Source organism: Cyprinodon tularosa, unplaced genomic scaffold (genome assembly GCF_016077235.1).
Source record: "Cyprinodon tularosa strain WSP-4 unplaced genomic scaffold, ASM1607723v1 ctg63, whole genome shotgun sequence".
Lineage (NCBI taxonomy): Eukaryota > Metazoa > Chordata > Actinopteri > Cyprinodontiformes > Cyprinodontidae > Cyprinodon > Cyprinodon tularosa.
The window spans coordinates 1,426,589-1,451,374 of record NW_024039374.1 but is presented as its reverse complement, the minus strand read 5'-3'; the positions used below and the strand labels follow the sequence as shown (position 1 = coordinate 1,451,374).

At 40.3% G+C, this 24,786-nt stretch overlaps 1 protein-coding gene across 8 annotated transcripts in view; it reads left to right on the top strand.

Annotated features, from left to right (window-relative positions):
* atxn2 (ataxin 2) overlaps positions 1 to 24,786 on the top strand; it is a 29,975-nt gene continuing 5,189 nt past the window's right edge. For 2 of the 8 annotated variants that reach the window (XM_038308101.1, XM_038308100.1), the window contains exons 1-19: positions 1 to 455; positions 3,574 to 3,604; positions 3,797 to 3,856; positions 4,208 to 4,279; positions 6,926 to 7,076; positions 10,698 to 10,712; positions 14,946 to 15,070; positions 16,380 to 16,471; positions 16,638 to 16,826; positions 17,957 to 18,123; positions 20,062 to 20,310; positions 21,211 to 21,396; positions 21,499 to 21,672; positions 22,290 to 22,397; positions 22,549 to 22,619; positions 22,710 to 23,074; positions 23,770 to 23,833; positions 23,936 to 24,073; positions 24,633 to 24,650. In XM_038308101.1, coding sequence (XP_038164029.1) covers positions 346 to 455; positions 3,574 to 3,604; positions 3,797 to 3,856; positions 4,208 to 4,279; positions 6,926 to 7,076; positions 10,698 to 10,712; positions 14,946 to 15,070; positions 16,380 to 16,471; positions 16,638 to 16,826; positions 17,957 to 18,123; positions 20,062 to 20,310; positions 21,211 to 21,396; positions 21,499 to 21,672; positions 22,290 to 22,397; positions 22,549 to 22,619; positions 22,710 to 23,074; positions 23,770 to 23,833; positions 23,936 to 24,073; positions 24,633 to 24,650 — 2,385 coding nt within the window. In that variant the 5' untranslated portion in view covers positions 1 to 345. The remainder of the gene's footprint in view (positions 456 to 3,573; positions 3,605 to 3,796; positions 3,857 to 4,207; positions 4,280 to 6,925; positions 7,077 to 10,697; positions 10,713 to 14,945; positions 15,071 to 16,379; positions 16,472 to 16,637; positions 16,827 to 17,956; positions 18,124 to 20,061; positions 20,311 to 21,210; positions 21,397 to 21,498; positions 21,673 to 22,289; positions 22,398 to 22,548; positions 22,620 to 22,709; positions 23,075 to 23,769; positions 23,834 to 23,935; positions 24,074 to 24,632; positions 24,651 to 24,786) is intronic. The other 6 variants (XM_038308108.1, XM_038308102.1, XM_038308104.1 and 3 more) reach the window with 4 other exon arrangements.

Here is a 24,786-nt window from a genome sequence, read left to right as displayed (position 1 = left end):
GACTGTTTTGGTCTTTTTGCTGTTAGCAACACGGAAAGGAACCGAGCTAGCTGTAAACTCCAATTTGAAATAATCGATTTTTTTTTTGTTAGGATTTCACATCACATTGACAAGAGGTGTGACGGATGTGTAATTTGGAATGATCCATTGAAGTGTGTCGTTTTAGAAAAAAAAATTGTCCTCTGTTTTAATAAGATTTGTTGAAATTGCTAATTTGGCTAGACACTGTTAACTAGCTAGCCACGTTAGCGAGCTGTCACATAACCGCACGCTGCCGCATTGTTAAGAAGTTTCTGGCCTTCAACTGATTTTTTTTTTTAAGACGTCGACTTTTATGGGATCACCATGTCAATGAAGGCCGGTGGAAATCGAGGCAAGCCCGGTGGGGGCAACGCGGCTGGTGCGGCCGCCTCGGGTGCTGGAGGAAGCGGCGGGGGAAGACAGAATTTGGGCAGGTCTGTATGAGATCTAAAGTGGAGGTAAAAAAAACGCATTGAATAGCGGTGGTTTTGTCGGCATTTCGTACTACGGACACAAATACGTCCCGCAGCGGTAGTTTGAAGAGATGACACTCGTGGTAAGTGGTCCAAAATTAGTACGCGTGTTAAGAACGCTATGCGGGCCGCGAGGCGTTCTGCAGCTTTGCTAGCTAGGCCTGTCTACCAGCACTGGTCAGTAATGTTGCAACTTCAGGATAACGTTTCACCCGAAGCCCGTTAAATAAGAAATGTCATGACCATTTATTACACATTTTAGCCATATCTGGACGAACACAACCACGAACCACATCCTTTCCCATGTGTGTAATGACGGGGTCCGTAAAGTTGCTGATATCAGTTACTGTATCAACCAGGTATTAATTAGCCACCTGACAGCTCGTGGTTTTGTAATTCAGGACACTTGCGTTTTTTTTATTATTATTTTTGTAATATAGCTGACTCCTACGTTACCGCAACATCACTGCAACATTGACACTAAACTGAAATAAAGGGGGGGGAAGGAGTGTGTGTGTGTGTGGGGGGGTGTCATTATGCTGACCGGCTGTCAACCTTGGCGTGGCTTTTCGTGGGAAATTAGTGTCCTTGAAGCATGACTTTCTGTCCACGTGTTGTTCTGTGACGAGGCTTACATACAACCCCTTGATGCTGTGATTTCTATTTTGTTGTAATTTCTGTGGGCGGCTGTTCACCGGTCACTTGGAGCCACTGCCCATTTATGGCGCAGGCTTGCTTTGCTGTAAAGCAATGTTGAGCTATAGAGATGAATGCGGACTACAATTCATTCTGAATTGTGTGGCTCATTAAGCCCAGCAGCATTACTACGTAGGAATGTGTTTTTTTTTCTTCAAATCTAACGGAGCTCTCTATAAAAAAATAAATAAAACAACAACAAAAAAACAACCCTCAGTTGTAAAAGGTGCATTCAGGGACATGGTTGCTAAAACATATCTCCAGCTAATTCCTGTCTGATCAACACAAACAGGCCACTTTATTAGGCACACCTCACGAGTACCAGGATAAACCTACTTTTTTGTGTGTCAAAGAGATAAAGAATGATGGTTTGACACATTCATCTGAGATTATACCCTGGAAGCTAACAGCTTGCACTGCTGTTTCAAGAAAGCATGATGCATTAAGTTTTAGACCCTGCCGTCCAAATGTTGCAGTTTGAAAATGAAGCCCATCCCCAGCCTATGGTCTAGCAATGATAATCTGGGGTGAATTGTCCTTAGCTGACAGGATTAACTTCTGGCTTTGTGTTTATTTTTGCTGCTACCACTTCATCTGCCTCATTGTTGTGATTTCAGTGATGCTACTGCTGGCTTTCTATCCATTTCACACACCTGTCACTCACTGGAGACGGTTGTGTGTGAAAATCCCAGCAGGTCAGCGGTTTCTGAAATACTCAGACCAGGCGTGTTGAAATTCTCCGTCTTCTACATTTGGATGATTTGCTTGAATTTCAGCTGGGTTGTCTGTCCACCTTTGCAGTTGCCCTCCAGCAGTTAATTCATTTCAGGTTATTTATATAGTGCCAATTCGCAACACATGTCATCTCAAGGCACTTTACAGTTCACCAGATCATGCAGTCAAATTGATTCAAAGTTTTCTACTTAGGGAAAACCAATTGATTGCATGGACTCATTGACTCTAAGGCAATTCCTCACACCTACTCACAGTTACTCCGGCTCAGCATACCTGGATCAAATAATGACATACTGATACCCCTTTCACACTTGCCGAAAAACCAGTTTTAACCCTGGAATATTTGGCTTTTAGTGGCAGTGGGAAACCTTCACTGACCGTGTCTACCCAGATCAAATGACTCAGGCGACTCGGCTCTGATCAGCATGCTGTAGGAACATCAGACCCGGGTCAACCCGCTAAAATATGTGATGACTTTGAGCGCAGCGTACGTACGTCACATCAAGTTTGTCACATGTTAAATAACAACCCCAAACAACTGCTTGTATTCAAGAAACATGGCGCATAGCCCTGGCAAGATCAAGAGATTTGTGAGCTGCTTATAACCCACGTAGAAGAGGAGATTCGTTTACATTTAGTGTCCTCAGGACGGACAACATAGGGAAATAGTAGAAGAATATGCTACGTCCCTGTTGCTCTCCATTTTTTACCTCACAGATTTCCATTGCACTGTCGACATGAGCAACGCTCACCCAGCGTGATGCCGTCATCAGACATGCAGTGGTGGGAGACGTGTCCACGCAGCTTGCCAGCAGGGGGTTAGACTCGGCTTTTTGGTCAAAATGGGGAAAAAAGCCAACCGCCAAAAACCTGGGTTTTCCGTTTGAAAGCGGCTTTAGAGGGACTTTGTAGAGCCTGACTGCATGCTATGGAAGTAATTCAGGCATGATGTCCCAGCATCGCATCTAAGTGTTGCAGGACACTTGTCCCCAAAGTCTGGAGTTTGAGCCTCCTGATCTGATGGAACCTCAGGATATGAACTGTAATTTACAGTCAATGACTTCAAAACAAATAAAAAGAGGAGTCATTCATGCTCACCTGCAGTTTTTTTTCTATTTGTAAAGCTGCATTATATATTGAAATTGAAGTGATTGCATCGATACTAAGTAGATTACTGCACTTCTAAATGACTGCAGTGGTTTACTGTCATTAAAACTCTGCTTTGAAATAATTAATTTGGCCTCTTGGATAGACTTGCTTTATCCTTAATAACCAAGAGAGTAAAGCTTCCAGGGAGCGATGGGGACATCATTGTGATTGTAAGAAACAGATTTTATGTTAAAAGCAGTTTTTTTAAGTTTGAGATCCTGACTAGATTGTTTTAGGTCATTCAATTGCTTCAAGCATTAAAAAAAAAGGTAGTTTTATGGCAGGAATTCATCACTCAAACCTTTTTGTTGGTTGAATCATAAATCCAAAATTACGGTTGTCGTTTAGATTAGGTTGAGATAAAACTGGATTAAGGGATTGCTTCTGTAATTGCTATGGTTTTATAGCTCATTTTAAACATTTCAAACAGCTTTGTGTTTGGAAAAATGTTGCAGGTATTTCATTACCTTTTCTTTTTTTTCTCTTTCTTTCTTTTTAGGGGAAGACACAGTGGCAAAGGCCCTGCAGCAGTAAGATAACTCTTCATTTATTTTGAAATTACTACTTTTCTATTTATGTTTATCCTTATAAGCTGTTTTTATAGTAAAGGTAGTTATCCAAAAAATACTGCATTTTCAGAAGTCTGGTTAGGACCAGATAAATGGCATGTGTCCCATTTCAAATCCTCTTCCAGAATCTCAAAAACTGTTTCTGCTCTTTAGGTGATTTTCAATGGTGTGTATGCAAATATGAGGATGGTCCATGTTTTGACTTCAGTGGTGGTAAGTTTAAAGTATACTTATATAAAATATGTAATATTTCTTTCCTTGGTAATGTTACTGGAACTTAAGCAGCTAAAGGTACAAATGAAAAGCTACAGGGCTCATTCTTACTGTAAATGGTTTGAGTCAGCAAAACTGCACTTTCTCTTTTACCACATGCTGGTAGTTCAGAATGTCTACACTGCGGTAAACAACACTCAGGACAGCTTGTACCATAAGGAAGGCATATCAATCATTTGCCTTAAAGCAGATGGGCTCGTTGAACTTGTTATTTCAAAGAGTATATTTACGTTAGCTCTGAGCGAATCATTCTTTTATATTTTGACCGCTGACCAGCTTATTTGTTCCCAGGGGACCAAATGTGAGCTGAAAGTAAAAAATGGAGCAGCATATGAAGGAGTATTTAAGACATATGGTCCAGAGGTAAGGAAAATCACTTTTTTTTTTTTTTTTTTGTGACACTAATGGTCTCTTAACTGGATCTGGACTGGAAGTTGGCGAAAATCTTCTAGGAATTTCTCTAGTTCTCTGTGCTGCCTCTACATCTGTTGTTATAATAGATATATTTCAGTAGTTTTAAAACATGTTTTAAGATTAATCAGGAGACCAACTTTCCAGTGCCTAAAAGCAGCTTTATGGGTAAAGTAGTTTTCTATCTTATTTTTGATAGATACAACTCCATAACATTTGTTTCAGAGTTGTGTTGCAAATATTTGCAGCAATGAGAAAATATTTAATAGAAATAAGCTTAAATCTGAATGATTGTTTACATGTAACTACAGATCCTGAAGTTATGTAAAGAAGTGGAAAACATTGTTGATAACCCTTTTTAATGCAAAACCCACAATGGTCACAGAAATAACTGGAAACTAAATTGTTGCTAAATTAATAATAAATAAAATGGTATGAAAATGGAATGAGTCAGAAATTGGTTTTCAATTATGCTTTGATAGAATAAAAAACAAACAAACTCATGAATGAAAATGATGGATCCTTTATTTTAATATTTTGTTACACAACCTTTTGTGGCAATCACTGCAATTAAATAATTCCTGTGACTGTCATCAGACTTCTATTCCTCTCAGCAGGTATTTCGGTCCACTCCTCATAAGCAAACTGTTTCAGTCATCTCAGGGTTTGCACGGATGCCTTTTCCAGACAGCATATTTTAGCTCCTTCCAAAGATGCTCAATAGGATTTAGATCAGAGTTCGTAGAAGGCCGCTTCAGAATAGTCCAATATTTTTCTGTTAGCCATTCTTGGTTGTTTTTAGCTGAGTTTTTTGGTCATTATCCTTTTGAGTACCCATGACCTATGACTGAGACCAACCTCTGTGACGCTGGGCAGCACATTTCTCTCTAGAATCCCTGATAGTCTTGAGATTTTATTGCACCCTGTAGAGATTCGGACACCCTATGCCAGAAGAAGCAAAGCAGCCCCAGAGCATTACAGAGCCTCCTCCATGTTTATCAGTAGGGACGGTGATATTTTCTTGATATGCTTCATTTTTCCATCTGTGAACATGGAGCGAATGTGCCTTAGTAAAAAGTGCTGTTTTTTCTCCTGTGTCCATAGGACCATTTTCCCAGGAGCTTTGTGGTCTGTCACCATGTAGTTTAGCAAATTCTAATATGGTGTGTTAATGATTTTGTTTTCAACAATGGCGTCCTCCTTGGTTGTCTCCCATTAAATCCACGTTGTCTCGAACAATAAAGGATGGTATGATCTGACATTGATGTTCCTTAAGCTTCAAGTTCACCTTTAATCTATTTAGAAGTTTTTCTGGGCCCTTCTGTTGCCATTCATATTTTCTGTCTCTTTATCTTGTCACTAATCTTTCTTCTGTGGCCACATCCAGGGAGGTTGGCTACAGTCCCACAGATCTAAAATTTCAGAATAATTTGTGCAACTGAAGCCACAGGAACATTAATCTGTTTGGAGATGGTCCTATAGCCTTTAAGTTTACCATGTTTCTCTATCATTTTATTTCTAATCTCCTGAGTGAACTCTCCTTCACTACCTCTGGTCCATGTAGTGTGTGGTACACAACATGGACCAGAGGTAGTGAGTATTTTATAAGAGTGTAATGATTTTTGTCCAGACCTGTTCTTTTATGAGTTTCTTTTGAAATGAGGGTTATCAACTAACGAGGCTTATCAACTATTTTGTCCATGTTTGTATCTAGTATCCCTCAGCCTCTTTAAAAGGTGTATAAGATAAGTAATATTTAATCCCCTAATGGTCTCCTCCTTGGTACTAACATCAGTTTTAACTATTAGATTTTCTCCAGGAAATAATGCAGTAGTCTTGCTTTCCCATATGTTTACAATTTAATTGGTCAGTTTTTCTCATTTTAAGACATTTTTAGATTAGGGTGATGGAAATCCTAAAAAATGGACCAATTTGAAAGTGTTTGGTATTTTTTCTTAACTTGCTAATTTTGAAATTCTTGCTGTCTTATCTTTAAGTTGTTCTATATTCTAGCTATTTGAAACAAATGCGTTCCAAGCAATAAATAAACTATTTAGTATCCCGGAATATGTGAATAATAATTGAAAATAATTTTTTTTCCCAGTATGCAAATATTATAGAAGGAACAATATATAAGACCTGTAGGATCAGGATGCTTCTTCAGCCTCCACAGGGAGTACAAGCCACAAAAGGTTGCTGCTGAAAAGGCTCGCAGAGTCCAAGCATATTAACGGAAAGTTGAGTAAAAGGATAAAAAAAAATGAAGTTTGTTGAGGACTGTGAGCAAAGCCCTTTAAAGAATTTAGGGAGACTTACCAGGCTGTGGCTGGAAGTGGGGCCTCTAGAGGCCCAGTGTCTGAGCAGCTGTCTACCAGGGGTACTTCATCTTTCGTATTGTAGGGGATCCTCATGAGAAATTGTCACCATCTCCAAAAATGCAAAAAAAATGCTGAATTTTAAATTCACTTCCTCAATATAATACGTCTTTGATTCAATTCTAATTTAAGTAGCTACTCCTGTAATTCCCTTTTCATGTTTTTATTTAATTTTTTGTGCTTTATCCTTGATATTTGATTTGATTCGCATTGTCTCTTCTAGTGTGACCTGGTGTTGGACGCAGCCCACAGAAACAGCCCAGAGTCCAACATAGGCCCCAGGAAGGAAGATATTGTAGAAAGCATAATTTTTAAGGCTTCTGATGTTGTAGTGGTCACCTTCAAAGACGTGGACTTGAATTTCGCCAGAAAAGGTATTGAATGTTTTTTGTTTGTTGAATAGATAGCCAAAATTGATCTAATGAGCTTTTATTTACCAAATGTTCAAAATAAGGTCCAATGAATCGCTATTATGACATACACTATATTGCCAAAAGTATTTGCTCACCTGCCTTGACTCACATATGAGCTTAAGTGACATCCCGTTCCTAATCCATAGGGTTCAATATGACGTCGGTCCACCCTTTGCAGCTAGAACAGCTTCAACTCTTCTGGGAAGGCTGTCCACAAGGTTTAGGAGTGTGTTTATGGGAATTTTTGACCATTCTTCCAGAAGCGCATTTGTGAGGTCGCACACTGATGTTGGACGAGAAGGCCTGGCTCTCAGTCTCCGCTCTAATTCATCCCAAAGGTGTTCTATCGGGTTGAGGTCAGGACTCTGTGCAGGCCAGTCAAGTTCATCCACACCAGACTCTGTCATCCATGTCTTTATGGACCTTGCTTTGTGCACTGGTGCACAGTCATGTTGGAAGAGGAAGGGGCCAGCTCCAAACTGTTCCCACAAAGTTGGGAGCATGGAATTGTCCAAAATGTCTTGGTATGCTGAAGCATTCAGAGTTCCTTTCACTGGAACTAAGGGGCCAAGCCCAGCTCCTGAAAAACAACCCCACACCATAATCCCCCCTCCACCAAACTTTACACTTGGCACAATGCAGTCAGACAAGTACCGTTCTCCTGGCAACCGCCAAACCCAGACCCGTCCATCAGATTGCCAGATGGAGAAGCGCGATTCGTCACTCCAGAGAACGCGTCTCCACTGCTCTAGAGTCCAGTGGCGGCGTGCTTTACACCACCGCATCCGACGCTTTGCATTGCACTTGGTGATGTATGGCTTGGATGCAGCTGCTCGACCATGGAAACCCATTCCATGAAGCTCTCTGCGCACTGTTCTTGAGCTAATCTGAAGGCCACATGAAGTTTGGAGGTCTGTAGTGATTGACTCTGCAGAAAGTTGGCGACCTCTTCGCACTATGCGCGTCAGCATCCGCTGACCCCGCTCCGTCAGTTTACGTGGCCTACCACTTCGTGGCTGAGTTGCTGTCGTTCCCAAACACTTCCATTTTCTTATAATACAGCTGACAGTTGACTGTGGAATATTTAGGAGCGAGGAAATTTCACGACTGGATTTGTTGCACAGGTGGCATCCTATCACAGTTCCACGCTGGAATTCACTGAGCTCCTGAGAGCGACCCATTCTTTCACAAATGTTTGTAAAAACAGTCTGCATGCCTAGGTGCTTGAATTTATACACCTGTGGCCATGGAAGTGATTGGAACACCTGATTCCAATAATTTGGATGGGTGAGCAAATACTTTTGGCAATATAGTGTATGAGCAGTGGATTGTTGTCTGTCTTCTCTGCCCTGATGTGACTTTGTCACGAGTTACATCTTGTGTTGCTGCTACTGAATGGCCAGGCATTGCAAACCCATTTGATCTATTGATTTTCTGAAGGTTGTGAGAGTGCATCAAGGACATTCTGGGTTGAACAAGTCTGCTTTTTGTAACTGATCTTATTCCTTAAAATATGCATTTTCAGTGTACCGTATTTTCACGACTATAAGGCGCACTTAAACGTCTTTTTTTCCCCTCAAAATGTGCGGTGCGCCCTTTGGTGCGGTGCGCCTTATGTGTGTTGTAACTGCGACTTTTGAGACCACCCCATTGAGGAGATGATGAAAGAGTGGCTGAATGTAAGGAGACCAGGTGTTTTTTTTCCACTCATCACCATCGCTGTTAATGTGTGACTCCATGCGTGCCCATCTCACAGCTGATGTGAAAAACATGGGGAAACAAATTAACGCTGTGCTCGCTGTTCAACCGCTCGACATCCGGACCCAGCAGGTGCAGCAGAAGCAGCGAGTTTACATGCAAAGTCAATGGTTGACGCGCGTATAGGTGCAGCAAAAGGTCCCGCAGCGCGTTTTGAGCAGCAGCCGCAGCGCCTCCGGAGCGTTAGTATCTGACGCACCGCCAACCCGCTGCTGCTGCTCGAGATGGAAAAATTGAAGTTTTGCTGCTGGACGCACCGCATCAACCAATCAGAGAAGCTGATCTGGGAGCTGACAGCGAGACAGACACAGCGCTCTGATGACATTAACGCAAATGAAAAAGGCTGGATGAATGAGGAGATGATAAAAGGCAGGTGAATGTGAGGAGACCAGGTGCTTTTTTCCACGCATCACCATCGCTGCGTGCCCCTCTCACAGCCGATGTGAAAAAAAAAGGTGAATCAAATGAACGCTGTGCTCGCCGTTATCCCGGGGGTCTGACAGAGGAACTTCAACCGCTCGACATCGGTGTGAAGCGGCCGTTCAAAGTAAGGCTGCGAGCGGCGTGGGAGCGATGGATGACAGATGGAGACCACAGTTTCAGGATAAGAAGGCAGCGCCGGGCAAGTTACGCCACCGTTTGCGGATGGATTGTAGATGCTTGGACTAACGTGTCTGCTGGCTCTATTGTTCAAGCTTTCGCAAAAGCCGGCATTATTTCTGAGGAGCCGCGCTGCACGGAAAGTGACTCTGACAGCGAAGATGGGAAACTGGCATGTCTGATTTAGCGCAGCTGTTTAATTCAGAAACAGTGGATGATGACTTTGATGGGTTTGATTAATACTTTGTAATAAATACATGAATAAAGCACAAACATACTCAGTTTTGCTCCCGCTCTATTTTTCTACCTGAAAACTTAATTCAACAGCAGCCTCTGGGCGGGTCTCCTCCTCTTCACCGCGGTGGCTGGCAGGTGTTTTCTCATCTAAATAATCTAAATCTTGCAGCTATATTTGCTGTGATCAGGGGGAATAAAGTAGTTTTAATATGTTTTTAAGTGAGAAAGGCCACCTGAAAACTTAATTGCAGTCAGTTCATCCAGATTATCTATTTCTGTCGGAGGCGCTCAGACCCCCACATACCAGCGGTGCACCGACAGCAGAAATCCCTTCAACAGCAGCCTCACCGCGGTGGCTGGCAGGTGTTTTTCATCTAAATAATTTAAACTGCAGGCACCAGGATACCGGCAATAAAAGCGAACATATTCCGTCGGCAGGTTTCAGGATTTTAAGTTAATTTAGGAGTGATCACAGCGCTGTGTCATCTGCGATGTGTCTGTCTCATGGCCAGCACGCAGGTTTGATTAATTTGTAATAAATACATGAATAAAGCACAGTCATACTCAGTTTTGGGCCCGCTGTATTTTTAAAATACGCAGTAGAGGTATTTAAAGGTAGTAGAAGACATGTACCTGTATATAAAAAATGCGCCCTATAGTCCGGTGCGCCTTATGTGTGTGTTAAATACAGAAATGGCACACATAACTGAGACTGCGCCTTTTAGTACGGTGCGCCTTATGGTCGTGAAAATACGGTAATATATTGTTTTGATGATTGTAGATTTAAAAGAACAAAGAAAAAGCTTTTTGGTTCCGTAGCATTTTTGTCAGGTAACTATTGATAACAAAAGGAAAACGAGAAGGTTTTCATTTAAAGCTTTGACCCATTGGGTAAGAATCTTGCATGTTAGTCAAGAAACTGTCGGTTTGTCTGTCTTCCATCTTCTGACTCTGTCATTTGTGTGTCTCTTCTTTCCAATGGTCTAGTCTCTGCTGACGCAGGTAATAAAAAGCTTTCCTTCTCTCAGATATTTCTGTTTACACAAACATCCACACATTCAGATCAGACTATGATTAAACATATCAGCTTGGGTACAAATAACACTAGTAGATGCTGTATTTTGAGGTTACTTAATCTGAGAATAAATCAGATTTAACTAAATAGGGAAATCTAATGAATGTCATTCTTGGTGCATTTTCTATCTAAAAACATTTCAGTCTTTGGTTTAGATGTTGCTTTATGTGGCAAAGTCCTGCTTGCCTGACATACCTGTATAAGAAGTGACTCAGGTGCTTGGTTTACTGGTAAATGCTAGAAAATACGAGATGATCTAAATAGTAAAAAAAAAAAATTATTGTGAATTATGGGCTCCAAAAATGTTTGTTTTGAAGGATTGTTTCTTTACTCTTGTTGAAAAAGCAGCTACAAGTATAATGATTGTTTTCATTCGCCTTGTAAATGGCCCTTTAACTCCATTTTAAATTAGGGATTAACTCTGTCTGGGTGGATATTGATATCTGATATCAATTGGCATTATAGCTAATTAGTTTTCTGCTTTATTTAAAAACCCACAGCCCTTTGCTGCATCCCAGTCACTGTCACATGACCAGACAAACCCCTCCCCCTTGAAAAACAAACAGCTGCTAGATGTAAATAAAAATCCGCCTGGTTTTACTGCACTCACCCATTAGTATAAAAATTACCTGAAAGCGACACCTTGAAGCTGGTATTTTGCTCATCTTTTCTTTACAGATGTTTGTTGAAAATATAGCATTGCCTGGATGTGCGATTTGTTTTGAACTCGTAGGTCATAAAATTGACTACAGTGAATGCTTAATTTTATTTCTTTAAACTCTCTGTATTTGCAATCGATCATCAAGTCTTTATAAAAGTATTCACACCTCTATTTATAATTGTTTTTTTGTCACTTGCTCACATTGAAACCACAAACCTCCGTGTATTTTATCGCAATTTTGTATGGTAGGCCCACATAAAGTGCAGTGTTGGCTTCCCACCAACCTGAACGTTTTGATGAAGCCCTGAAAATTAGTGATTCTCTCATCAGACCAGAGAAACTGATTTAGTGTTCACTGGGACCCTGATGTGGCTTGTGGCAAACCTTTTAAAGTTACTTGAACACCAAATATCAGTTCCTCCACGAAGATTCACCACTTTGTTGCTCGATCAAATAACCCCAAACCCCCTGAAAAATAATTTTTTGGCTTGGTTATGATTTAAGGAAATTTTTGTAAGATCTGATTACTTTTTAAAAGTAATGTTTTACACACTTTCCTCAATTTGAAAGAACAAGCCATGCCAGAGCCCTGTAGCACATCACAGCCTGTGAGCTCAGTGTCTATAATGTTTCGTCTTCTCTGAAGTCCTCAATTAACATTGGATGATTTGGGATGTCAAATGTTTATATAGGGGATTCAGGTAGATTGTTCACTTTATGCTCATCTATTGGTTTCTGATTATAGAACAAGAATATAGGGCCAGATTTGGGCTGACATTAGATGAGCTCTCCTTTCAGATTAATTTAGTCTTCGTGTAGAACGGTATAAATACTGAATCGAACTTCATTTCTATTAACAATAAGGTGACTCTCCATTGGGTTGTTTCTACCAGCTTTTTTTTTAAGGCTATGTGAATACCAGTATATTGAAATATCATTAAAAACTTTCTTTGCTTATTACTTTTTTTTTTTTTTTGGAGGAGTTGATAATGTCAATTGTTTTAATTTGTATAATCAAGAACTGCAGGCTTATTAATATGTTTATTTTATATATTTTTATTATATAATAAAAAAAAAATATATATATATATGTATATATATATATATGTATATATATATATATATACATATATATATATATATAAAATCCCATTTGGATGCTAAGATCCTATCCAGATCTGTCTGACATCACTGCTGCCAAGCAAATGTGAATGATACGCGCTGCTCACCTTATCAAGGCTGCTCTTTAAAAATGAATTGTCTAGAAAGCTGTTCTAAACGAAATTTCTTATGTTTACACTTAGTGTTTACCCACATAATGACAAAATAAATCAGTCTATGTACAGGTGCTGGTCATAAAATTAGAATATCATGAAAAAGTAGATTGATTTCAGTAATTCCATTTAAAAAGTGAAACTTGTATATTATATTCATACATTACATACAAACTCATATATTTCAGATGTTTATTTTGTTTAATTTTGATGATTACAAATGACAACAAATGAAAATCTCAAATTCATCATATCAGAAAATTAGAATATTGTGAAAAGGTTCAAAATTGATGGCCCCTGGTGCCACACTCTAATCAGCTAATTAACTCAAACCACCTGCAAAAGCCTTTAAATGGTCTTTCAGTCTAGTTCTATAGGCTACACAATCATGGGGAAGACTGCTGACTTGACAGTTGTCCAAAAGACGACCATCGACACCTTGCACAAGGAGGGCAAGACACAAAAGGTCATCGCTAAAGAGGCTGGCTGTTCACAGAGCTCAGTGTCCAAGCACATTAATAGAGAGGCGAAGGGAAGGAAAAGATGTGGTCGAAAAAAGTGTACAAGCAAGAGAGATAACCGCACCCTGGAGAGGATTGTGAAACAAAACCCATTCAAAAATGTGGGGGAGATTCACAAAGAGTGGACTGCAGCTGGAGTGAGTGCTTCAAGAACCACCACACACAGACGTATGAAAGACATGGGTTTCTGCTGTCGCATTCCTTGTGTCAAGCCACTCTTGAACCACAGACAGCGTCAGAAGCGTCTTGCCTGGGCTAAAGAGAAACAGGACTGGACTGCTGGTGAGTGGTCCAAAGTCATGTTCTCTGATGAAAGTAAATTTTGCATTTCCTTTGGAAATCAAGGTCCCAGAGTCTGGAGGAAAAGAAGAGAGGCACTTCATCCACGTTGCTTGAAGTCCAGTGTAAAGTTTCCACAGTCAGTGATGGTTTGGGGTGCCATGTCATCTGCTGGTGTTGGTCCATTGTGTTTTCTGAGGTCCAGGGTCAACGCAGCCACATACCAGGAAGTTTTAGAGCACTTCATGCTTCCTGCAGCTGACCAACTTTTTGGAGATGCAGATTTCATTTTCCAACAGGACTTGGCACCTGCACACAGTGCCAAAGCTACCAGTACCTGGTTGAAGGACCATGGTATCCCTGTTCTTAATTGGCCAGCAAACTCTCCTGACCTTAACCCCATAAAAAATCTATGGGGTATTGTGAAGAAGAAGATGCAATACACCAGACCCAACTATTCAGAAGAGCTAAAAGCCACTATTAGAGCAACCTGGGCTATCATAACACCTGAGCAGTGCCACAGACTGATCGACTCCATGCCACGCCGCATTGCTGCAGTAATACAGGCCAAAGGAGGCCCAACTAAATACTGAGTGCTGTACATGCTCATACTTTTCATGTTTATACTTTTCAGTTGGCCAACATTTCTATAAATCCTTTGTTTTTATTGGTCTTCAGTAATATTCTAATTTTCTGATATGATGAATTTGAGATTTTCATTTGTTGTCATTTGTAATCATCAAAATTAAACAAAATAAACATCTGAAATATATGAGTTTGTATGTAATGTATGAATATAATATACAAGTTTCACTTTTTAAATGGAATTACTGAAATCAATCTACTTTTTCATGATATTCTAATTTTATGACCAGCACCTGTATGTCCGTGTAGTGTACAGTTTCTGCGCTGTTTGATCGAGGCTTGCTTTGCATGAATGAATGCAGCTGTGTTGCGTGTTCAGGAAGCCAAGGTTTTTTTCTTTTTTCTTTTTTAAATCATGTTGAAATTGATTCTTTCAGATTCACTTTTTTAATTGAGTCACTGTAATAAACCACTTAGAAAAAAAATATGTTATATTAGCTAAGCCTTTATAGTTTGACCTGCCAAGGTCTGTTGTTGTGTCGTAGCTGTGAGGGCTTTATGGCCGAAGCTCTGAAGGCATGACCTCTTTCCTGCTTGTACAATGCGAATGCAAACATTTGATTTTACATTGTCAGGAACTTTGTACCTTGTAGGGCTGCTGAGATCCTAGAAAATAATAATAAAAGCTAGGAAAAAAAAACAACATAAACATAAATGATAACTGATTCATGTTAGAACACTATTTTAGTGTTAACATTATATGCTGAACACTGATTTAGAGTTGTTTTGTGAGCAGTGTTGTCCTGTACGCGCTGTAATTTTGTTCTTTTTGTGTAACAGACAACTTCACCGATGCGGCGGTTAGTGGTCGAATTAATGGCGAACATAAAGAGAAAGACCTGGAGCCCTGGGACGGGGGGGACACTCACAACTCGGACAGCCTTGAGTCCCTGGATACGGATGTGGTGAGATCAATCACACAATTCATCAGAGACGGGTTTCCATCAAACAGTGGTGCTGGAATAGGGGGGTATCGGGAAACTAGCCACCCCGCTTTTCAATCCGTTTAAACATTAATGCAGGGCAACCTGACTAAGCTGGGTTTGAATTTATATAAAGATCTTTCAGGTCCTATCATGATGAAGTTAAAGACCACCACCATTATCACGTGTGTGCTGACACAAACAACAATTTCTTTGGGGGTTTCTTTTAGAAGAAATTGAATTCAACCTGAATTCTACACTTTCAACTTGCTGCTCCTCCATCTTTTCCTCTCTTCTGCATCACTTTTTTTTTTACATACTGCATCTTATATATATCTAATTTATTTATTTTTTTATTTTTGACAGGGACTGTGTACATTAATTAGCATTGCTGCAAATGCATCAGAATTAGCCTAGAGGCTATTTTTCATCTTTTGTCCCTGGACAGATCTTAAAATTGTCTACCTAAAAATACAACAGTAAGAATTGCACTCTGGTGTAGCATAAGGTAGAATCCTGGTGGTTTCATCTTTATATATTGACTTTGTGCCGATGTAGCCTCTATTCCTCCTTTTTTCTGCTCCTTTGCCACCTGTCTACATTTATGGATTGGTTTTGGCCCTTATGAGTAGGAAGAAACTGCAAAAAAGCAGTGATTTAATAACACCAGTGATAAGGTCATAGCGCAAAATAACTCTGCTGTCAAGTCAACACATTTGCATAATGAATATGCTGAACCGGAAGATTCGACAATTCTTTGTGGAAAGTCAGATTTTTCTATAATCCACTAATGCTGCAAATAATTGCTCTGAAACGGCAGCTTGCAGGCTGCAGACATGATGACTATGTCAAGAAGAAAATGGGCCTTCGCTGTCAGTCTGAACATATTTGAAATGACAGAAGAAGAAAATTAAATGGGCTCTATAACCTAAGGTGGGTTGGAGCCAGAAAAACATTGCAGTAACTCCTGGCATCTGGATCCTTCTAACAAACTGTAGCAGACGGCTAAGGTCTGAACATAATGTCTATCAGCCGTTCAGTATCTTTTCACCCAGGATGCAAACCCACCCAGGAAGAGACAATGGGAAGGAGGGTTCTGGCTAAATCCTTCAGATTTTTCCTAGGCCTCAAAACCGTGATAAACTACATATCCAATTCATCGTTTGGTAATTGGTTATGTGGGCCCTAACAGTGGTTCTGATCCACTGGTTCACACATGCACAATGCATTGGAAACAGCTGTCCCATATTTGAATAATGAATTTGCTTCTCTTTCCCACTTTTGTTTCTAGTCAAACGGATGGGACCCGAACGACATGTTCAAATACAACGAAGAGAAATATGGAGTCCTGTCTACTTATGACAGCAGCCTGTCCACATACACGTAAGCATCATTTAGTGCCCAGTAACTCTCACCTAAGATCTCCCAATATTTTAAACAAATAACTGCATCTTCCGCTCTACATTAATCTACATGTCATAGATCTGCTAATCAGATTTGAGTTTCTTTAAGCCCCGCCTTGTTCAGTCATTGTTTCGCCGCTCTACAGGGTCCCCTTGGAGCGGGATGACTCGGAGGAGTTTCAGAAGAGGGAAGCTCGTGCTGCCCAGCTGGCTGAGGAGATAGAGGCCAGCTCTACATATAAGGCCCGGGTGGCTCTGGAAAACGATGAGCGCTCCGAGGAGGAAAAATACACAGCTGTGGTACGAGGGGAGAGGGAGACTCACATGCTCAGCAGGTGAGACGATACACACATGAAGAACTTTGTTTTGTTTTGTCTTTAGCTGCAGTTTTCAGTTTCTTTTCTATTATTCGGTTAATTTTCCTATGCAGTGGGGGACTAAAAATCCCAAGAGATGTGATTTGTAGAGACAGCGACAGTCCTCTGAAACAATGTTGTGACTCAAAATGATTGGAGCCACATGTGAGCAGGTAATAAATCGATTCAGCCTGCAGCAAACAGCTCCGACTTGTTGTAAAATGTGCTACAGTTTTCACCAAAATCAGGGGAGAATTGTTCCCTGTTGTTTTTTTTGTCCTCTGCAACATTAAATTATAAAACAAAAGGCTCAAAATCTATACTAAACTATTTGACCTTTGCCTTCGTCAATTAAATCAGAGAGCTTTTTATCAGGGTTTTTACATTCATGAATGAATCAACTGTTTAGGAAATTTATCCACAAATGAGGAGCAGCAATTCTGTAATTTTTGACTGCAGCATCTTTTCACTGGGCCAAAGGCCACGTTTACTGGGTATACCTGGGGAGATGACGCTAATAAGAGGGATAAACATTTTGTTAAAGGTCAAAGGAAACATTTAGTTTTCCTAAAATAATTCATCCACCAAACATCCAGAGTGATGCAGAATAACAGAATTAATATTGCTGAAAGATTTATGGTTTATAAATCATTTAAATACATTTTAACAGGTTAATAATATATAATTATTCTGGCAGTAAAGGATTCTGCACCAACATCCACAGTGGAATGAAGATGGATAAGAGAGAGATTAAATGCTGCCAGATCCTAGTAGCTCCATGATGGAGCAGAGAAATGGCTTCTTCTCAGAGTTACGTTTGTCAGATTAAAGACAGAAAAACAAAGCAACATAAAAGGCTGAAGATCCTTTATTTTTGAATGTTGCTGCCGACATAAGGTAGCAAAGGGGTTCAGAAACCAGGCAGATGAAGCCGCCTTCCTTCTGGACAGGTTAGATAAATGTTCAGTTGACCGGGCAACGACTGGCAAATCAAGAGTAGGGAAAGCACAACCGCACCGCTTACCGCACCGCATGTTAGGCTTCATAAGCAATCAATTTAAAGAGGATGGCTACAAGTTTAAGTCCTATGTGTGTTTGTGTCTGTTTAGAGAGAACAAGTACATTCCTCCGGGTCAGAGGAACAGGGAGGCCATGTCATGGGGTGCAGGACGGCAGAATTCAACACGTCTGGGTCAGAGCTCAGCTGGAGCGTCAGCCTCTCGGCCGGGACCCCATGACTACAGTCCAAACTCCGACCAGAGGGTGGTGAACGGAGGTACTTGACCACTACGGATTATTCAATGACTGCTCAGAGAGTTTTTAATTTGTGCATCCGAAACATCAAACACCTTTAATTTTTGATAAAACCTCGTTCTGTAGCAGCAGCGGTGAGATTGTAACTCTGAAATAACCAATTTAACAGTATTTGATGAGTTAAACTATTTTAGAAATAAAGTCTATGGGCAGCAGTAAAATAAATTTGTACCACTGATGGCATAATAAACAAGCAATGTTTTTGCTTTTATTAAAACATTGCAGGTTGTTGTCCGCTGGCTATTAAACTTTTCAGAAAACATTTAAAAATGTTTGGATAGAAAAGTCACAGTAAGGCCTACAGTCTGTATCGCTGGTCTCTCTGCCCACCCTTTTTAGAAAAGTGTTTCAAATTTCAATTGCATACCTCACCGTCTTTTCATGTAGTTTAGAAAGTATCTTGGAGTACGAACCATCGGGCATAAATGTCACTCTCCTTGCAAGCACAGAAAGCAGCCATCTTTTTCACCTTGAAGTGTAAAAGGGGCCTTTGACCTTTTTAACCCCAGAAAAAATGTCTGGGTGGAGACATCTGTGACAACCTATTCAGCATTTGGCCCATCGTGACATCTACAGTCACGATGTCTGGGGTCTGAGTCGCTTCAAAATCAGTCATTTTCACAAAATGCAGACACACAAAGACAGGTGATATTAGATACTTATAGAGGGTTACCTGTGCCTGTACCTTTTATATCTTATAAACACAGAATAAATGTAATATCTATATAATGAATTATACGGGCTCAAGTTGCTGGGCTATATATATATATATATATATATGTAGATATATATATATATATATGTAGATATATAGCTATCTTACAAAGAGGGTATGTTATCAAAAGAAGTATTTCATGTTCCTGTGATGATTTGGCTGCTTCTCTCTGAGAAATATAAGATAACTTCTTCCTGGTTTTCTTATACTCTGATATCAACTTTTTTTCCTAGAAAAGTTGTAAATAAATTTCCAAAGTGTTGCCATGTATATCCAGCACTTTAGGTGAGCAATGGCAGCCCCACCTTTCCATCAGGGTTTCTATAGCAACGGGCCCTAGTCTCGCCTCTTTCACTTTGATGGATGTTTGACAGTTTAGAATAATTCATGGTGTGTTTCAGAGCCAGAACAGGAAATGATTTATTAAATATAATTACTTCATAGAATGAAATCATTATATAGAATTGATATAATTAATTAACCCCTCTAAAGAGGTAGTATTTTCATCAGCATTAGTTTGTCTCTGTTTTTAAAAAGTTATGGATCAATTTTGCTGAAACTTTCAGAGGTGGTGTGTATTGTAACTTTTAGGGGAAATTAGCTACTTGAGGAGGTTTTGAGGTCTTTCTGTTTTGCTTTATAGTTTTAATAAATTAATAACACATTTGTATAACTATTTCATAAGGTATTTATTCATTGAATTTTAACACTCAACACCCTCCGTAAATACTATTAATGGCTTTAATTAAAGTTCTTATCTCTAATATTTGAGCACTGTTTATGCAGCTATATGATGCTGTTGGGCCGATGGTGCATTTTTGTTGTTTTTTCATATTAATTATCAATTAAGCCATCTTAAATTAGCACATAGTATAAGGTCACATTGACCTAACAGTTTGATTCAGTGGAAATGCATTTTCAGATGAATGAAAGGTATTACATGTTGTTCTTTGTTTAGAAAAACAGTAGAAATATTTTACCTTTTTTTATCTTGTGATCTGAAAATTTCTGGAATCTTGTTTTTTTTTCCATTAATGGATTATTTTTTTTTTTTGCTTTGGTTTAAATTAAATTCCTATGTTGCTGCTGTCATGTTTATCAACCCCTTTCCTCGCTGTTGCTGCTGTGCATTGGTTTTCTCCCACTTTTTGTCATTCTTGATCATTTTATCCTTGCCTCTTTTAGGTTCATCCCATTGGCCCTCACCTTGTCCGTCTCCCTCCTCCCGTCCCCCCTCTCGTTACCAGTCTGGCTCCTCCTACCTGCCTCCTCGGGCAACCTCGCCCGCCAGGCCACCCTCCAGACCCCCCTCTCGACCTTCCAGACCTTCCTCTCATTCATCCCACCCCTCCTATCCCTCCTCCTCATCCTCATTTCCTCAACACGGGCCCACGTCGATAGCCTCCACTCTGCCCAAACGCATGTCCTCAGAAGGTATCCACATAGGCTGAGGCCATCTGTGCAAAAGCAGGAAATGGAGGTTGAGGGGGCGACTTTAAATTGAATTCGAACTCCAGACCAAATTGTAGAAAGTAAAGATGAAAAATTTAAAAAATCCCTTCATGGATAAATATACCCAGATGTTTTGTGGAACCAAAACATCTGGGAATATTTTTTTTTATTTGGAATTTGATCTAGAGCTTCCATCTAAAGAGTTTGGTAGTAAACTAAGCTGCGTCCTTATCAGTGTGTGAGGCCATTTCACCTCAGCATGTGGTGTTCCGAGGTTTGTGTGTGTGTGCTGGTTTCCTGTTTCTTTACACTATCTCTAAAATTAAAGAACATGTGAGTGAGGCACAAAAAAAGCCAGGAGCTGGTCCTTTAAAAAAAAGCTTCATTTGTTACCAAGATATAAACTTATATTTGACTCCCCTTTATATTTATAAAACAAATACATTTGGACACAATTAGCCCCAAAACCTGTGGATGACTGTGGTGCGTTCAAAGTTATCACCCCCCAGTTTGTTTGTTTTTTTCATTCAGCTTTGAGTTAGTGTTAAAATTGTCAGAGATACAACTTTTTCATTTGCTTTGCTGACTGATCTGTAGTTGCTGGTATTTATATGCACAGCTCTGTTCACATTTTCTCACCTGGTTTCTTTTGAATTAAATGTACTCATGGTTTCGCACTTCTGCTGCTTTCCTCTGGTTTCTCTCCCCATCCCCCACCTCAGTTATCTGGGCTTTAAAATGTTTTGTTGGTGTATTTTTTTTTGTTTTTTTGTCACTTGAAAGTAGTTTTGTTTTTTACTAACATGCATGTCCTTATGGTTTGATGTGACCTTTGTCTTGGGGATCACCATGCAGTCTAACAGGACGTGCCTTTATCTGCAGGTCCTCCGAGGATGTCTCCAAAATCGCAGCGAACCCCTCGTGCTCACAGAGTTCCACCTTCACGAATTAGTTCAGTCTCCACCGGAGTGGACTTGGCTTCCCATAATCCACCGGTGGAGGTTTCAGCAACACCTCCAACCAGGAGTAGCTCCTCTGGAGGGACCTGGTCTTCGGTGGTCAGTGGAGGTACAGAATATTTTTCATGTTGGAGATGAGGACCAACTGATTCCTAATGAAAACTTTGGATTGGGGCCATTTTATTGGAGGATGTTTCTCTTCTCACCTCAGCTCACAGACCTCGGTCTCCACGCCAGAACAATGTGGGTCGAGCCTCTCCCGGCTCCTCCTCCCTCTCCTCACCCCTGCAAGCAGCTCCTGTAGAAAGTGTGACGTCACTGACATCAGCTTCCACTGCTGCTGCTAGCCCCGCCCCCAACACCGCCGCCTCTTCATTAGGAGATGGTGAATACATTTCAAAGATACTTTATTTAAAGAAAAAAAAAATCCAATTGGATCATTTATTTGACTGGGACATTTTAGCATCCTAATAATTAGATGTTCATATAGTTGCTTCAGTCAGAGGCGGCTCCTGAACCGCTGTAAGACGGATGCCTTCAGGAGTCCCTTCCCATCCATCAGCATCAATTTGTGGGAAAAGAAAAACAATGAAATGAGCTGCAGCAGCCTTTTATTTATTCTTTATTCAGGTTCATGCATCTAACTTTCACACCTCTGCTTTAAAAAGCAGCTTACAACAAACAGTCTTCTGCCACAGAGTATTCTTTCAAATGTTTGAGATGAATTAATGCAAGTTGCGATTTTTTTCTTTTAGAAAGAAGAAGAAATTGCTTTCTTCTTGCCACTTTTATGGGGGTGCACAACTAAAAGTTGTCAAATGTATTCAAAAGGGGTTATTTAGGGGTATTGGAGTGATAGGGGACTGATGGAGAGCCACAGTTTTCAAAGGTTGTTTCTTCCTAAAAATGTAAATTTTCAACCTCATGGAAAACTTGAAATATAAATGATTTTACAAACACTGATGTTTTTCTTTGGTTTGGACTTGTTTTTATTCATAATAGCTAAAGAATGTCGTGTCCAGGAGACGAGACAATCATCTCCTTCAGCAAACAATGAGAACATGAAGCCTTTGGACAACTCTCCAAGCATCACAAGACCACTCTGTAAAGGTACAGTGTGCATCGCACGCCTCAGATTAGCCGATTTCAGTCCCTTTATGCTTCATCATTACTAACGTGTTACATTCAGTGTTAGCATGAAGTAATTTAGGCAGCTCTGCTGTTTTCTGAATGTAACTGGAGTTTGTTTCTTCACCTCCAGGACCTCCTTCTATGGCAACTGACCACAGAAAGCAAATAGATAATTTGAAAAGATTTAGTGTGGATTTTAGAGTAAGTATGTTTCTGTGATGCTCAATAAAAAGCTAGTTTTAAGCTACGTTTCCAGATGAAATAAAAGCACCTCTTTTATTTTTTTTTTAGTTGCAACCTAGTTCCAATCCAGACTCTGCCTTGGACCAGATTATGACCAAGACCATCAGAGACCCCTCAGATAAGCCAAAAGATCTCACACTGGACAAAGCCTCTGCAGCGGGACGAGATGGCACTGAGGAGGGGGTTGCGGCGCTCGCTGCTGGCAACTCAGGAGCTGGGCCCGCTTCATCCACTAGTGCCACAATCAGCAGTAAACCGGGCAGCCCTGCAGCGCCTTCCCCGTCTCCCTTAGCTCCTGACCAGAAGCGAGGGGGGCAGGATGTGACATCACAAGGAGTTCAAACGACACCCACATCCACACTGAGTGGATCCAAGCATGAAGAAAAGGAGGAGAAGAAAGAGGCAGTACAGGAGTGAGTGAGACTGAAACCATCTAACAGCCCTGAATGGAGTCCGCTTGCTTATATCCATTATCTGTTTTTTATAAAGCGCCCCCTGCTGGTATAAACCCAGAGCTGCTTCTGGTTGTCCTGCAAAAACCCTAGTGCAGCTTTTTTAGCCCCCCTGTTGTCAGTAGTTTTTACTTACTGTAGGAGCAGATCAGTCACTGCAGAAATCAGGTTTTACTATTTCCAAAGAACGAGATTAGAGCTGAATGGTCTTTAGCATGTTGTGTAAGCAACTATAATGGTTAGTGATCTTACATCACAAAAAATGCTCCATGTTTATGTTCTAGATAATGTAGATCCTCTGATTTCTGAAAGTGTTTTTGGATTGGGGCCCAATTAGGCTTCACTATGTTTACCATTGCTGTTATTTTTTGAAAATTTCTCTGTCTTAGCATCTTGCATCCCGAATTAAATCATAGACACGCTACAGTTTATTAAAAGGAAAATTAACTCTGCTCACTTCATACTTGTAGCTGGTACATATTGATGTGTTCCAGACTGGTTGAAGATAAAAAAAAAATCAAATTGATGAACAGAAAATGCATTTCAATGGAAAAAAAAACCTAAATTCTCTACAGAGCAGCTTTTTGTGTGCAAAACAACCATATTTTTGTTCTAAATGATCTTTTTAATATGAACCTTACTATCTGTTTTTGCAGTCAAGTAAGAAAATCAACCCTGAACCCAAATGCTAATGAATTCAAACCCAGGTTTAATACACAGGTCAGTATGTCTGCATGTAGTAACTTGACCCAGTGACTTCAAAGAAACGCTCCCAAACTTGGATTGAACGGCTTCTTTTCATCTGTTTGTCTCATTCCTCAGCCTAAGCCGGCCAACACCCCAACGCCTCCTCGACCACAAGGCCAACCCAGCCCCTCCATCGTGGTCCAGCAGCCCCCAACGGTCTACGGCTGCTTTCCTCAGATGTACCCGCTGACACCCGTCAGCCCTGGAGTTCAGGTGAGACATGCAGGATCCAAGTACTGTCCATATGGGCAGTGAATGCATTCTTCTGGAGTTGCGTTCACAGCCGGTGGCTCAGAGTTGGTCTATAGATTCAAACCCCCACCTTGCTATTAGGAGCTTAGGTTATATGACTTCATTAGCTAATATATCTGTCTTTATTTTAGTTTGATCAGTGGTCATAATGCGCCTTATCTACAAGAACCAGCCAGGACCAAACTAGCACAGTGAAATATGAAGTTTTAAGACAATGTCCAGGATGCATGATGTTTTAGAATGCATTTAAAATGCTTGTTGTTGGGATTGTTTTCAAAATGATAAAATCATTTTAGAGCTACAGTAAAATAACAGTTATTTATGGGTTTGAGTGTGTTTCTCTCATGTAATGATTATATCCTGTGTTGCTTTAAGAAATACTTGGTGATCCAACATCAGAGAAGTGCAAACAATAACAACTAAAGAGTGGTTCTTTTTCCCTTTTTCTCCTCCTCCTTCTCCCCCTCCTCCTTCTCCTCCTCCTCCTCCTCCTTTCTCTCTTTCTCTCTCGCTCCATTAGAAAAGCATAATATGGAAGGTTTGTGAATTTTTCTAAGATTTCTTCTTTTATTTTTTTTTCAACCCTTGTTTTTGTTAATTTTAAGTTCGATGGATATTTAGATGATTTTGCTTGCTTGTTGAATTAAGGCCATCAGATGTTGGTTTGCCAACTT